At 40.5% G+C, this 16,976-nt stretch overlaps 1 protein-coding gene across 1 annotated transcript in view; it reads left to right on the top strand.

Annotated features, from left to right (window-relative positions):
• Positions 1 to 16,290, top strand: part of chrnb1l (cholinergic receptor, nicotinic, beta 1 (muscle) like) — a 24,673-nt gene extending 8,383 nt beyond the window's left edge. Inside the window, exons 6-11 of the mRNA XM_076289632.1 lie at positions 146 to 293; positions 1,277 to 1,462; positions 2,300 to 2,523; positions 11,246 to 11,430; positions 15,395 to 15,530; positions 15,640 to 16,290. Coding sequence (XP_076145747.1) covers positions 146 to 293; positions 1,277 to 1,462; positions 2,300 to 2,523; positions 11,246 to 11,430; positions 15,395 to 15,530; positions 15,640 to 15,780 — 1,020 coding nt within the window. The 3' untranslated portion in view covers positions 15,781 to 16,290. The remainder of the gene's footprint in view (positions 1 to 145; positions 294 to 1,276; positions 1,463 to 2,299; positions 2,524 to 11,245; positions 11,431 to 15,394; positions 15,531 to 15,639) is intronic.
• The last annotated feature ends 686 nt before the right edge of the window (positions 16,291 to 16,976 follow it).

Raw genomic sequence — 16,976 nt, 5'->3', positions numbered from 1 at the left:
GTTAGTCAGTCGGCTAATTTTCAACTGCAGTCCCATGGCGAGCTGTTGTAATAAATGGTGCTAGCTTAAGCAGTTTTCATCAGCAATATTCTCTTAATCACAGAACATGACCCTCTGCAATGATAATGCCACGTCTCTCCTACAGGTGGCCTATTTCCCATTCGACTGGCAAAACTGCTCCATGGTTTTCCGCTCGTACACGTACGACTCATCAGAAGTGGACTTGCAGTACGGACTGGACGAGAATGGCAATGAGATCCACGAGGCAGTTATTGATGAGAATGCTTTCACAGGTCAGTATAGATATTGGGTTGTGTACGATCTCAACCTAATGTCTCTATTGTGTAAGTATGTAAACTCATAACCTAATGTCTCTATTGTGTAAGTATGTAAACACATAACCTGATGTCTCTATTGTATATGTTTGTAGACTCATACATTTATCTAATTTCAACCTTGAAGGAGAAGCAAGAAGCAAAAATATCTCATGAAGAAAGAAATATTTGAACAAAAACACAATTATTGGCACCCCTGAATTAATAATAAAAAAAATCATATTTTGTCAAGCCTTTATCCAAAGTGACATTAACATATGACAACAATAACATTCAAGCAGGATTGTAGAAAGGAGGCTTTAGGGTAACAATGAATACTGCTTTTACAAACCCAGAAGACAATCACAGTAGTTAAAGTACCAACCAGAGTGTAATTTCAAACCATATACAGACTGAAATTTCAAAACATAATATTGTATGATAACCGTATTCTGTCTCAGTGATAGATATTTAAAACATAATATTGTACTATAGTATTCTCTCTCAGTGATGCAATATTTAAAATAATAAAATAAAATAATATTGTACTATACCAGTAACCTCTTACCCTGGAAATCCAGAGTTCTTGCGAGAGCGTGTGCAACGCGCTGCAACGTTGGAGGACAGTAAATATTGGTCGTAGTGTTATCCAGTTGCGTGCAGTGAGATTTTCAAATGCATGCTTGTTGCCACCCCTCGAGTTGGGCCATTACATTGTTCGTGGCCAGACCCTTAATCTTAGATTACCAGGGTCTGGATTTTCCAGGCTAGTAACCTCTCTCAGTGATGAGATATTTAAAACATAATATTGTACTATACCTGTATCCTCTCTCAGTGATGAGATATTTAAAACATAATATTGTAATATAGTATCCTCTCTCAGTTTTAAGATATTTTGTGAGGTTCTTTGACCTCGTGTTCTCCAGTAAGTCATCCTTTCATGTTCCACTGTGCTTCTCCAGAGAACGGAGAGTGGCAGATTTGTCACCGGCCGTCGCGTAAGAATGTGGGGGACGACCTGTATGAGGACATCACCTTCTACCTGATCATTGAGAGGAAGCCGCTCTTCTATATCATCAACATCATCGTGCCCTGCATTCTCACCAGTGTGCTGGCCATATTTGTGTTCTATTTGCCGCCCGGTGCAGGTGACCTACAGTAGACCAAACACACACACACACAAAAATGCTTGTGTAATCACAGGTCTCTCTCTCTCTCCCTATTTCTATCTATCTCTCTTTCTGTGTGTGTGTGTTTGAATGTGTTTGTGTGTTTTTCTCTTTCTTTCTTTCTCTCCCTCTCTCTTTCTCTCTGTGTAATAAAAGCCTAGGCTAGGCTACTACCAATCACTTACATACAGCTACCTGTGATGTAATCACAGAATGAGGGAGAAAAGTAGTATGAAATCCAAGTGTCTGTGTTCTCATTTGCACTATGGGTTTCATTCATTGACCAATTAAATGAGCGGAAAACGTTCCTCTTTTTGAAACGTTTACAATTGTACACCTACTGTATGCACTAACATTTATTATACAAGCCTTTAACTTCTCCTGAGAAACAACAGATGGATAAACAGTGTGTTTCATGTTGTGACATGCAGTGTTTGTGTTGCAGTGATCTGTCTTTTAATGTGTTTTTTGTTGAAGAGTGAAGATACTTTTTATTTCTTTACATGAAATTAAAAATGTGAAATGTGTTGAGGGAAATCTGTGCTATGAATACTTCCCGACTATTTACCTAGGTTCCTACATTGATTTAGGAACATCTCTTGAACTATGAGGTTAATACACAGGAATACATTTCTTTTCTTCATTCTTCTTTATGATCAAAGACCGATCTGATTCTGTGGTTAAAACACAAGTGTGGTTAATACATGGTTTTGTTATTTTAATTTGCATAAAACACTGTCCTGTGGTTTATACACAATGTGGCTATTACACGGGAAATCACTGTATCTGTGTTCTCCAATGGGGTGTTTGGTACAGGCGAGAAGATGACCTTATCCATCTCGGTCCTCATCGCCCTGACTGTGTTCATGCTTCTGCTGGCGGACAAAGTCCCCGAGACCTCCCTGGCCATCCCCATCATCGTCAACTACGTCATGTTTACCATGATCCTCGTCACCTTCTCTGTCATCCTCAGCGTGGTGGTGCTCAACCTCCATCACCGTACTCCCAGCACTCATCACATGCCGCTGTGGGTGCGCAAGGTAAGCAGTGTGTGTGTGTGTGTGTGTGTGTGTGTATGTGTGTATGTGTGTGTAAATAACAAAAAACAGAAAACAGAAAAAGACAGTTGGCAATTTAACATAATCTCAACGTGATCACCAGCAACTCTCAGTAACAGCACATGTGCATTTAATACTCAAATAGTCCTTTATCCTAGTTTTAAACTGTGTCATTGTTGGTAGGCAGTCTAGTTTAAGATGATTCTGCAATTTATACCAAGATGTGGGTGCAAAAACATTAAAGGAACTTTCATGCATTCGGGGAATGTCAAACATGATTTGCCCATATAATCAAAGATTCCAATTCCTGGTGATACTTTAGGAGTCAGGAGAGAACATAAGTAAGGAGGCAGTTCACATAGTATGGCCTTAGTAAGAAAAATATACCAATGCTCCAACCTGCAATTGTGCAAGCTACCGTGATGAGTACGAAAACTAGTTACAAGTCTTAGTGCTGCATTGTATACTGAATCCAGCATTTTCAGAGAAGATTGATTTGCATGAATGTATGAAATATTACCATAATCCAGTATTGACAGAAATGTTGCTTGTATAGGTTTTTTCTCACACTAAAAGAGAAACAGCCTTTGTTTCTATAATAGAAACCCAACTTCACTCTAAGTTTTTTTGTTAGACACCCTGTATGATGCTTGAAAGACAGATTTTCTTCTAAGAAGAAACAAGATTTTTGTAGACTGATACTCGTTGAATTACTTTCTCATCTAGTGTGACAATCTGAAAAGCATCGTCTGTGTTCCTTGATTTAGAGAAGCACATCATTTTAGTTTTGTCAGAGTTTAGTACAAGTCTCAATTTATGGAGAATATTCTGAATAATGTTAAAAACAGATTGCAGTTCTTCTGAGGCACTTGCTAAGGATGAGGCAGAACAATACAAAACGGTGTCATCCGCATAAAAATGACACTTTGCTTTTGTGACATTTTGACACAAGTCATTTATATAAATAGTAAATCAAATGGGACCCGAAATGGACCTCTGGGGGACACCATTTTGTATAAGTTAGGAGTTTGAGGACACACCATCAACCTGAACACATTGTGTTCTGCCACTCAAGTAGTTGCCAAACCATTTGACGGCTTTTGAAGACATTTCAATATCCACCATTCTCTGAGACAGGACAGAGTGGTCAACTGTGTCAAACGGCTTTGAAAGATCAGAACAGCGCAGCACAATATTTGAAGAATCAATAGCACATATGAAATCCTTTAACACTTTCCTAGTGGCAGTGACATTGCTGTGTTTTTTTACTGCAAATCATTTAAAACCTTTTTTGTTGCTAAATAATCTTTCAGCTGGTCACTTCTAAAAGCCCTTCTAAAACCTTGGTTAAATAATATAATAATACAATAATGTAGGTATTAATCCAGTTTCAATAGTCAGGTTGAAAATGTGTGTCAAAGGTTCTGCAATATGTTCAGCAGCAATTATTAAACAAGTATTGATCCAACCCATCAGGACCAGGGGATTTCTTGGCATTTAACCTTATAAGAGCATCATATACCTCCTGTGTTGGAACAAGGTCAAAATCGAAAGGTACATTTTTTCTAGACAAAAAGTAATCCTCTTGTCTCATCTGTTGTGGTGTTGCATGCTCAAACAACAAACCAGAAGATATCAAGTTCTGGTTTAGGGAAGCTAGCATACTTTTTATCATTCAACTTCAATGCTTTTGGCAGCACAGTATCCCTAGAGCAGTGTTTCTCAAAGTGTGGTCCGGGGACCACTGGTGGTCCGTAAGCTATCTCAAGTGGTCCGCGAGCAGACGTGGTAAAATATAATATAGATGAGTTGTTTGCAATATTGAACCAATAACGCCCTATGAATGCATTTATAATGTTTTATAAGGTGTCTATAAAGCATTGTAATGCTCATTATTACCATCTATATGTATTCACAAGTCGTCATAACCAACTTCATGATGCATTATGACAGCTAATTATGAATGAAATATCTGAATAATGCATTATAAATATGTCAAGATCTGCCTATTCACTTGTCAGTTTTATGATGCATCATAACTACTTTGCTTTGTTAAATGCGTATTGTGATGCATAAAGAGTTTTGACATCTACTGTAGTCCTATATATATCTATAGTTATAAGTATATGTAATAAAGTTATAATAATTTATACATCTCCGTACAGAACAGAATTATAAACAGCTATGCAATATCATAAGTGTTATTTGTCAGCTCTAAGTAAAGTGACAAGAATATGACCCTATTATTGACAGATATAAGTTCACTGAGTAATTAAAGGGTGCAATGAACTAAGTACCGAGTCTAGCATCTTTACCCCATATGCACAATATTATAAATGACTATGTTAATGTCATAGGTGTTATTTGTCAGCTTTAGGTAAAGTAAAGCAAATGAGGTGTTGTTATAAATAGATATAAGGTTATTATAAACAAATATGAGGTACAATGAAATGAGAGCCTGGACAGTAAAGACAAAAGGAATGCATTTAGTTCACTTTATTTTCATTTAAACTAACACACATAATCAGACTGATTATCAATGCTCTGAGCACATTACACAAACACAATGAGACAGGCCGAAAAAGTGGCACGACACGATCCTATATTTTGTGGTGGTGGTTATTATTGGAATAAAACTCACAATGCCACTGAAATCTATCTTGGGTCATTATGAAAGATTGTTCGAATCAAAATAGACCTTTGGTTTAAATGAAAATAAAGTGAACTAAATGCATTCCTTTTGTCTTTACTGTCCAGGCTCTCATTTCATTGTAGGATAATAGGGTCATATTCTTATATTTCTTATATTCAAATAACACCTATGACATTAACATAGTCATTTATAATATTGTGCATATGGGGTAAAGATGCTAGACTCGGTACTTAGTTCATTGCACCCTTTAATTACTCAGTGAACTTATATCTGTCAATAATAGGGTCATATTCTTGTCACTTTACTTAGAGCTGACAAATAACACTTATGATATTGCATAGCTGTTTATAATTGTGTGCTATAGGGAGATGTATAAATTATTATGACCGCCGCTAGCGAAGCTAGCGAAGCGGTCATATAGGGATTGTCAAAGTTTTTTGTTTTTTTTTCTTTTTTTTTTCCCGTCATCTACTTCCTGAAATTTTGGTCAACGATACCCGGGGCACCGAAACACCGGGGCACATGAAATTTGGTGGGTATGTAGCCCCACTAGACTTTTACGGAAAAATTTCGTTTGGTCCCCGGGGGCCACTCCCCCTCCGCGCTGGGCCCCCCGAAACCCAAAAAATGCAGTTTTTCCTAAATAACTACCTGAACCGTGGCACCGAGGATGAAGAAATTTTTATGGTATGTTGGTCTCAAGGGCCCACATCAACTTAGCCCATAATCACTCATTTGTGATTTGCACCCCCCCGGTAAAAAATGAAAATGCAATATCATTCTGCTTTAATCGCCCCTCTCTTCAGTAAAGACGTTCAGAACTGCACCAAATTGTATGTGTATGATTAACCTGACATTCTCTGGGGGTATGCCAAGTTTCGTAGAATTTCATCCATGGGGGGGTCTAAAAAATTAAGTTATGTGTACATTTAGTGACTCTACACTCATTGGCCTGTAGATGGTGGTGCACACATATACACATGCACACACACACACAGGTACCCACATACTATCGGTATTAGAACGGCCGATACATAATTACAAATTCAGTAGGATTAAAAGAAAGCCAAAATAAATATTCATCATCATCATCATGGCTGCATTTCCAGTATTGGCGATAAGTAGGTAGTCGTTTGTCCACTAGATGGCGCATCGTTGCAGTGAGACGTAATTTTGTTGGAAGTTAATCTAAAGTGGGTTGGAAAGACACTATGCTTCCTACAAGGACAAGACTGTAGGCTACAGTAGTTTACCGCAGAGAACGTCTAAGGGTAGGATGATTTCTGCATGACATGTAATTCCCATTTCCTCTTGAAGCCGAAATAAATCTGAGAATGTTTATCGGACATGCTTGTTTTTTACTGCAGGTAGGCTACGTTAAAGCAACACCAAAGAACTTTTCCTCTGCACTAGCCTATTTGTTTATCCAGCGCGGCTTTGCAAATAACAATGTCCACAGACCAGGGCCGTAGTCACCATAGACTTTGGGGGGGACGTGTCCCCCCCAATATTCAGATGTGACCAAAATGTCCCCCCCAATATTCGGACATACAAAAAAATAAAGAAAAAAACGCTATAGGCTACTACAGGAAACCAACAAGTCCCGCCATCTGAAATGCAATCAAACGTAAATAACACACAAATTAGTGACCTATTCATGGTTTCAGAGAGTACACTGTGAGTGGTTTGTCCTGGAGGTTTTGCGTTTATCGTTTGAGGCGTGCGCTATCAAAAGCTTTCTGCACCCTACTGTGGTGCGGGCTGTCAATAACATCGCAAAAGATACCGGTACAATTCTCACAAAACTTGTTGGAAAGGTGTAGCACTGTCTAAGGAAACCCCATTCATTTTTGAAGCTGATCAGACTCAAAGGTAACTTTGAAGCATTTTCCATATTGTAGCCTATTTTCTCGCAATGATAGCGAAAGTGAAACGTAGTGTCCTTTCATTTGAATTTGTGCGTGCCTGTGTCATTCATTTCTTTCACATGTCTTACAACATAAATAATGCATTCATATGCTAGTAGTAACGTCAGAAATGAACCGGTTTATAAGCCTCTTAGAAATGGCTGTTGCATCTTGCATGTTACATTTAGATGCGCACACAATCGCACATCCATGCAGGCAAAACGTAGCACTCAAATGTGGCGACGGCACAAAAGTTGAAAAAACGTTTACAATGGCGGTGATGGCCTACAGTTCATGTAAATCGCGGACCTTAACCAAAGAAAGGAATTTCCACCTCCATTCACCAAATAAAGGCTGTGTTTCTACATTTTAACACAAAATGTAATTTCTGTCAGAAACCAGCCTATAATGCATAGGGTAACTTGAGGTGAGTCAGACAGAAGAGGGACCTGTCTTAGTAGCCTATATTGAATCCCATCCCTTTCAAACAACCTTAAAATTGTGTGATTAGCCGCCAGAATAATAAAATCAAAATACAAAATATGATTGGGCTAGGTCCAAACAAATGAGTAAGCATTCAGTGTAATATAGAGGTTATCAAAGATACTCTAGTTTGTATTTTCTTTTAAAATATACATTTTGGAGACAAATGGAGTCATACCACAGGTCTATGTCCAGGGATCAATTATTGAATGGACCTACGGGGCCCAAGAGCTCAGGGGGCCCTGAAGCCTAAGACTGTGTGAAGTTGCTTCTCCGCCCTTCTCTTCTATTTCCACAAAACTCACAAGTCGTCATAATATAAAGGGTCATTTTTTTTTTTAAGTCTTCCGGGGAAGTATGCCCCCGGGCCCCCCTATCTTAACAGAGGAGGGGTTTTTTTGCATCTATGCCCAGGGCTTCATAATCCATCCGTGCCTATGTCCGTCAAAAGTTTGGTATATCCTAATTGACTGACTTAACTAATGACTTGTTTGTGATTTTAATAATATTTTTGCATGGCAGGAAATTTATTAAAATTCTGTTATTGAAATTCACACTGCACCACAGATTTGGTCCCCCCCAATGTTGACATCATGGCTACGGCCTTGCCACAGACAAGGTAGAATATGTTGCATGATTTTATGAAAGTAGCCTACAATGTATTGCGACATCAGATGCAAGTCAAATTTGTAGTTTCTCATGTCTCATTCCATCGAACTACAGATCCGCTACCCGATCTGGCAAACTTACATAGTGCGGTTATAGCCGATAGAGGGCCGCGAAGCGAATGCAGAAAGTGCCGTTCACCCTGTTACGAGTTGATGAACCACTGAAACGATTTTGGAAACATTATTTTAAGGTACAAAAAACTCTTTGGTGTTGCTTTAATCTTATCAATAGCAGAACGTAGGTAAAATAATGTTACCGTTAGCATGGTTGAGTGATGGAGGCCAATTTGATTATTGATGTATTTGTAGAAAACCATAAATGCGTTTATAGGCTACCAAGCAAATCGATAACAGCACTAATTGTATCTTTCGACTGTCATCTCATTTGCTTATGACCATAACCTAGGCTACTAACAGGAGCTAAGTGAGTTAGCCACAACACGTTCGCTACGTGATGGTTTTTTAATGGAAAATATATAGGCTACCTGAAAGATAACCTCTCTATGATCCCGTGATGATCTACATCTCCATTTAAACCAGATGTTTTAGAGCGCACGTTGAGATGTATTCAGGGCAGGGCTGTACCTACACATATTTGTTGCACGTGCTACAAAAATCATTCTTTGCGATGAATGATTTAGTACCAACGTTACACCGGTCAGATACAGTTTTGCCTATGGCTATTCCGTGAGACTGAGGCGCTTTTTGTTTGTTCGAAGTGCGTGTTTAGGTTGTGAGAGGGGAGTCGATGTGCTTTGATTCCAGCTTGGTAGTTGTAGTCTATGCGATTAAAAAACACGTGTGTGTGAAGTATCCAAACAATGATAACGCTTTCATTATGGCTACTTTAGCCACAGACCTTGAGCTACTGTACAGTGGGTTGGGTTCCATTTAGAAGTGTCCACTTCATTCGCCCTTTCCGTGATTCACAGCTACGTGAAATGTATTACTACTGATATGCAAAACTATTAACTTTTCGCCAAGAGGTGGCAGCTTGATACTGTAAGGTGTAAGCCATTGGTTCCAACGGAGATTTTATTTGGGTCGCCAGCATAGCCTAGCGACAATTTGTGTTGTGTAATAGGCCTAGCATAGGGCCTACCTTATATAGCTTATAGTTTGTTAACAGTCACGGTTTTGTCATAACTCCCTCTATGCATTTTTGCATTTAGAATAACTCTAAAACCGGGGGGCGAACACGTCGCAGGGGGGGCGCCAGTGCGTGGATATCTCAAACGCAAAATTAAACAATATTTCTATCGGGCGCCTACCATGGACTAGGCTGGGTGAAAATCAAAAGATTGCGTCAAAAGATTGAGCTTAACCATTGACCTCATGGTTGCAAAATGCAAAGGAACATGAATCAGCATATTATTTGCACAAACAATAACGGAGAGTAGCTCTTTAACTTTGCCCGTTAAAATGTGTATGAACAGTCTCGCAACGCATTTCATGAAGGCCCTTTGGACATGTCAGTTATTTGCAATTGCACCACTGGGTAAAACGGCATTTTGTTTTAGACTACTGGTATTTAATTTGTGCATTGACAATAAAGCTGAATATCATTTGAACTAGATGACTAAACGTATGCATATGTAGAAGAAGAAACATTCACAAAAATCCATGACATGACCTCTCTTCTTGATAGCTTTTGAAAACTGCATGGAACTGACAGGGATTGTTTTGTTTAATAATAAATTAATAAATACATTATGCTGCTACCTTCTGCTTTTCCCAAATACAATGTAGCCTACAGGTGTACCTTTCATCAGTCCAGTTGCAATGGATGGACTGTGATGAACTGCCCTACTTGTGATTGTTTAGAGATTTTAAAGGTTTTATAACAATGTTACAGATTTTTTGGCCCAGAAACAAATCTATTCACCTTTGCAGCGCCAGTAGGCTACTTTGTGTGCGGAATGTGTGCAAACACACATTCCAAACAAGCATACACAAAAGTTTCAAGAGTGGGGGATGGAGTAGAAGATGGAGACAAATTCATTAATATGATTTATTTTTGCGGAATGGATGTGCAGGACTGAGCGGCGGTCATATTTTGTACCGCTACGCGGTACATCTAGTTATAACTTTGTTACATATACTTATAGCTATAGATATATAGGACTACAGTAGAAGTCAAAACTCTTTATGCATTACTATACGCATTTAACAAAGCAAAGTAGTTATGATGCATCATAAAACTGACAAGTGAATAGGCAGATCTTGACATATTTATAATGAATTATTCAGATTAAAATTATAATCATTCATAATTAGCTGTTATAATGCATCATGAAGTTGGTTATGACGACTTGTGAATACATATAGATGGTAATAATGAGCATTACAATGCTTTATAGACACCTTATAAAACATTATGAATGCATTCATAGGGCATTATAAATACAACCTTCAAAGAAAGTGTTACCACCAAGGTGTATGTAAATCCAAAGAGTTCTGCAACAACACTGCCCATGTAAGCTACACCAATTTAAATAGTATGAATTGAATTCTCTGACACAATAAGCAAGGTGCAAAGACAATAGGCAAGGTGGTTCAGTGAGTAGGCCTATTGTGTAATACTGTATACTGTTGAAGTAGATCAACAGTTTTTTTAGCTAGGTGGTCCGTGAGGGTTTTTTTATTGGTTAAGTGGTCCTTGGTCTGAAAAAGTTTGAGAAACACTGCCCTAGAGCCTGAAGGCAGTGATTTTATAACTTTCCAAAAATTAGAAGGGTTAGCTAAACTGTCATATATTTCATTGACATGATCACAGAACCGGTATATCGCGACACCCCTAGCACAGTATCCCTAGAACCTGAAGACAAAGAATGCATGCATGTGTGTGTGTGTGTGTGTGTATTTGTGTGTGTGTTTATGTCTGTGTGTGTGTGTGTGTCTGTCTCTCTTCTCCGTCATCCTGACTATTTGCGAACACACACACCGCATGTCCACCACATGTTTATCATTCCGATATCTTACCCTCATCCCAGGTCTTCATCCACTTCCTGCCCAAGTACATTGGCATGCAGAGGCCACACCCAGAAGAGCCACCGGAGGAGGAGGAGTCACATGATGACACGCCCCTCAGTCACATACGCCTGGAGAGCCGCAGGCCAGGTGGGGAGTATTTTGTCCGTAAAATCGACCCGGCGCTAGTCATGCCCTGGAGAGGCAGGTGAGAACAAGACTTAAAGGTGCAATGTAAAGTTTTAGAGTGTTTGGTTTGTCTTAAACACAAACACAGTTTTTAAACCTAAAAAAAATCAACATGGCACCTTCTGAATATATAATATATACACATATATATATATATATATATATATATATATATATATACACATCATGAATATTCTGAAATGATGACAGTATGCAACAATGTCAAGTCAAGTAAGTTTTATTTGTATAGCACAATGTTTTTCACATAAAACCCTGACGGCGATTAGTGAGGCTCAAAAATAAATAAATAAATAACTGTTCATTTCCTTATCAAAATCACCGGTGGCATCCATCTTTGTACACGTATGGTAGCTAAACGGTTGGTATGGCATGGGCCTGTTTTCAGCTTTTATTGGCAGACGTTGCAGGAATCTGACACCAAGCTGTGGGAAACCTTCCTATACCAAACAAGGGGAACACGTTTCAAGTTTTACTGACATGTAATGGTTTACCAAATTATAATCCATAGAATTCAGGATCTTTGGCATATCTTTCAAGTCTAAGCTTTAGTCTTTGTGAATTTGGATTAATTCCATGTTTGACTTCATGGCATCCATGTTATTGTCTGTGTATGCATTGGGTGGCCATAAAAGAAGTCCTGCTTAACCAGTAAATCCTACCTGAGTATTATTGCAGATTAAAGTTATAGAATAGAAATATTTTGATAGCCTTCCTAAGAGATTTGAGCCTTTCCCATAAAGTATGTGCATACTGTGTGTGTGTGTGCGTGCGTGTGTGTGTGTGTGCGTTGTGTGTGCATGTGTGTGTGTGTGTGTGTGTGTGTGTGTGTGTGTGTGTGTGTGTGACTACGTCCCTCGGTGGATATCCTCCTGTAGAGCATCTCCTCCACTCCCACTGCCCTGTGTTGCGTTGCGGCTCATAATGTGTTCATGTGTGTGTGTGCGTGCGTGTGTGTGTGTGTGTGTGTGTTGTGGTGCGGCTCATAAACCTGCCTCTGTGGGTCCGCACTCGTGGGCATCTCTCCTGCCCAAGCAAGGGCATCTGCTTCAGCCCGTGCTAAGTCTGGGGTGCCCGCGCCAGTCGCCGGGCCCCTAAGCCTCTGTTTAGCTTGGGCATTAGTGGCTAATCCTAGCCTGGGGCAAATAAAAGAGAGGAGGCAGAATGTGAGAGGGTAAGAAGAGCAGAGGGGGGACCCATGGTGAATCAGCAAGGGGAAATGTATTGGGAGTCAATAGCATAGGAGGTGGAAGACCTACACAATGTGCATGTGTGTGTGTGTGGTGGGGGAGGGGGTCTAGTTGGTTAGTGTGTATATTTGTGTGTGTGTGTGTGTGTGTGTGTGTGTGTGTGTGTGTGTGTGTGTGTGTGTGTGTGTGGATGGGGGCGTGGTGTTCCGTGCACCTGTCTGTGTGTATGTTTCTAACCATACACTTTGTAATATATACAGTAGTGGCTTCACAGGAAGTTGGTGTGTCTTCATTTGATAGCATTAATCATCATTATTTATACAAAATAGTACTCACAAGTCCATGTTCAGGAAGTGGGTGACATTGTAACCTGTGTGTGTGTGTGTGTGTGTGTGTCAGTGTGCGTGTGCTGTTAAGATGGTGTGAAAGAGAGGCTCCATCTGTCTGCTGTAATGAATAGATTTGGTGGAACGTTTCAGGCATGCAGACACGAGCATAGCTTCTTACACGCACAAACACACACACACACACACACACACACACACACATATATATACACACACACACACACACACACACACACACACATACATCATTAAGTATGTATTTTTGAAAACATCTGATTTCACATGCAATATATACTTATATACCCACACCCCCACACACACACACAAACGCACACACACTCAGTGGTGCCACACGCTTGTACCGGGCCGCCCGTCAAGCTGACAGACGGTACATTCAGGACCACGGGTGCCCAATGGCTCCTCTGCACCAGGGTGGCATGAGGATCCAGACACACACACACACACACACACACACACACACACAAAGAAACAAACCAAGAAACACACACTCCTGTGCTCGTCAGCACCAGGGTGGCATGAGGATCCAGACACACACATACACACACACACACAAACATACACACACACTCTCTCTCACACACACACACACACACACACACTCCTGTGCTCCTCAGCACCAGGGTGGCGTGAGAAGGCAGACATGCTCACATGCACACCACACACCCACCACCAATCCTCACACACACACATACACACACACACACACACATTCCTGTGCCTGTCAGCACCAGGGTGGCGTGAGGAGCCAGACACACACACACACACACACACACACACACACATACACACACACACACACACACACACACACACACACACACACACACACACACACTCCTGTGCCCGTCAGCACCAGGGTGGTGTGAGGAGCCAGAGAGTCTCATGTCAGATCCCACTCCCCTCATTTGATGTGGTCATGGGAGCTGAGATCGATCTTAATGAGAATGGAATTATGGGAATTATGTGTCACCAGGTCTTGTTGCACAGTCTGATTTCAACATGATAGCCGTCTAACAGAAATATTGTGTTGTGTAATTGTGAAATCCACTGTTGTTTGCACAGTGAAGTTTACCTTGGTCTTATGGCTTAATGTATATTGGCCAAACAAAAAGAAAGAAGAATTGCTGAACAGAAAGCTTCCATCAGAAATAACTACATGGAGTACGCCATTGCTAGACATTACTACAAAAACCATGGTTCAGCGACTACACTGATCTCTTGCAGTCTGAATGGGCCTGAAGTGTTTATAGCACTTGCACTATGCCATATGCATTCCAGAGTAGTGGCAAAGTCACAGTATACAGTGAGAAAAATGTCTACTGTGGCCACACCCGACTTACTTCCTGGGTCGTATCCGTGGTAGCGGGGTCACAGGGTGTTTGGGGTGGCTTCTCTGTGTGTGTGTGTGTGTGTGTGTGTGTGTGTGTGTGTGTGTGTGTGGTGTGTGTGTGTGTGTGTGGTGGTGTGTGTGTGTGTGTGTGTGGTGTGTGTGTGTGTGGTGTGTGTGTGAGGGCCAGCGCGTGGCGAGGCACACACCCGTTAACACGGGGTGTATTTAGAAGGTCAAACAGCCAACCACATGCATTCCTGTCCCTCTGGTATGGCCGTGCATGATGTGCAGAGGACAGGAAGACGTCAGTGTGTATGCATCTGTGTGTGTGTGTTTATATGCAAGTATGTGTGGATGTTTTGTGTTTCTTTTTCATGTGTGTGTGTTTGTGTGTGTGTGTGTGTGTGTGTGTGTGTGTGTGTTTGTTTGTGTGTGTTTATCTATAAGTGTGTAGGTGTGGAGACTCTGAGAATACATGAGATGTAATGCACCTGTAATGCACATTGGAGATACAAGTGTGTTTGTGCCTTTGAATGTAGATGTGTTACGTGTGGTGGAAGACCCATGTGCGAGTGTGTGTGTGTGTGCATTTGTCCTTGTGAGAGCACATGTGTGTCTGAGTGTGTCCGTAACACTGAATTCATGTTATGCACACATCCGGATGTGTGGCTTTGAACAGATAATCCCTGTTAGGAAAAAAAACAAAGCATAACAAAAACAGGTCGTCCTTGAGAAGCAGGAAATAATATACAGGCAACTCTCAATCACACAGTCACCTCAGAGTACTTCATGAGCATTTATGTACACACACACACACACACACACACACACACACACACATACACATAAACAGGTACACACACGTACACACCTCAACACAAACAGGCCATCCCCTACAATTGGTGCTGTTGACCAAAATGTCACATTGTGTGTGTGTGTGTGTGTACATCGTGTGTGTGTGTGTGTGTGTACTTAAGTCAAAACATTTCCATTTATGTGCTTTAATTCTCTTTATTTGTGTGTATCTGTGTTTCTTTCTGTCTGCCTGTGTGTGTGTGTGTGTGTGTGTGTCTACAGTGACAGTACTGTGCAGCTGCAGAAGTACTTTGACAGTGACAGCTACTGTCTCATCCTCCCTCCCAACCTCAAGTCTGCCATCTCTGCTGTTACCTACATGGCCGAACAGCTGAAGAACCAGGATATAGATGATACAGTGGGTTCCCCACACACACACACACATACTGTGTACACAGACACACACACACACACACACAGTATTACTTTTCCATCCTTCTCACATAATTCATTGTGTATGTCCCCAGATGACGGATGACTGGCAGTACATCGCCGTGGTGGTGGACCGCCTCTTCTTCTGGCTCTTCGTCATCATCACCACGCTGGGCACTCTGGCCATGTTCCTGGATGCCAGCTTCAACTACACCCCCACTGAGCCTTTCCCCTGAGAGAGACGTGACTAGAACTCTTCAACTACACCCCCACTAAGCCTTTCCCCTGAGAGAGACGTGACTAGAACTCTTCGGACAAGTTTATGTATTCTGGACATCTCCAGAAAACAGCTTCAACTACTTCTACAACTAGCTTCAACTACACCCCAACAATCCTTTCCCTTGAAAAGGCTTTCTTGTGGTCTTGAGCTCTTCAGACAGGTTTCTGCATTCTAGAACTTTCCAGATAAGTCTCTGCATTCAAGAACTCTTCAAACAAGTTCCTGCATTCTAGAACTCTCTAAGCAACCTCCAGACAATCCTTCTACAACACCAGACCACCCTTTCTCCTTGCTGCCTTCTACAACTCTTTAAACCAGAGTTTTGGTTTAGAGAGTTGCAGAACCAACCAACACCAAGTCATTGAGAGCCCCTGCATTCTAAAACTCTATAACTATGCCAGTATTCCAGACCTCATGAATCAGAAAATAAATCAGAATGAACAAGAACAGAAGTAAATCACAAAATGTTGCCTGATATTTGATTGTAGCGCATATATTCCAACACAGGGGGAGCCAGTGTGTCATAAATGTCTACCTTCCTCGAGGGGTGTTCATCCCCAAACAGTTCCCTTTTTATCCCCAAACACTGATCTTCTGTGTGTGTGTGTGTGTGCATGGCCTTTTGGCAGGTCTAGCAATATTGGTTGTAAAACTGAGTTTGGCCAAAATGACTTGACACGGAAGCATATGCAATAGTATCGGTATTAAGTCATGATTGGTGTTGTTTTCGTGTAGCATTGTTAACATGAAACTTTGTTAGCCGCATGAGTAGCATGAACATAGCCAACCATAAGAGTTGTACTGAACTTTAGAAAATATGTGCCTTTTTAATTATTGTAATATTGTATTTGAATATGTTGATAACATAATGACATCCTTTTTCATGTCAGGGAACAAATTATTGCATTTACTAGTACTTGACAGGGTGGAATATTATAAATGACTCATGTTAATTATTCAGTAGAGAATATAACAACATGAATTGTTTCAGGTTATTATCATGTCAAGGGCATTGTACAGTATTAAAGCAGCATTAGATTGTTTGTTTGACATACACTTTAAAAGTAGTTCATTTATTCTTAAAACATAGGCTAGTCTTTTTATACTTTTGACTTCAGGTAAAAATGCTGTATTATATGTAATATGAGATGC

This window comes from Alosa pseudoharengus, unplaced genomic scaffold (genome assembly GCF_046254945.1).
Source record: "Alosa pseudoharengus isolate Yale_2024_CS ecotype anadromous, Long Island Sound unplaced genomic scaffold, YU_APseudo_1.1 YU_APseudo_1.1_scf_17, whole genome shotgun sequence".
NCBI lineage: Eukaryota > Metazoa > Chordata > Actinopteri > Clupeiformes > Clupeidae > Alosa > Alosa pseudoharengus.
Note: the sequence above shows the minus strand (reverse complement) of the source record. Positions and strands in the feature narration are given on the sequence as shown.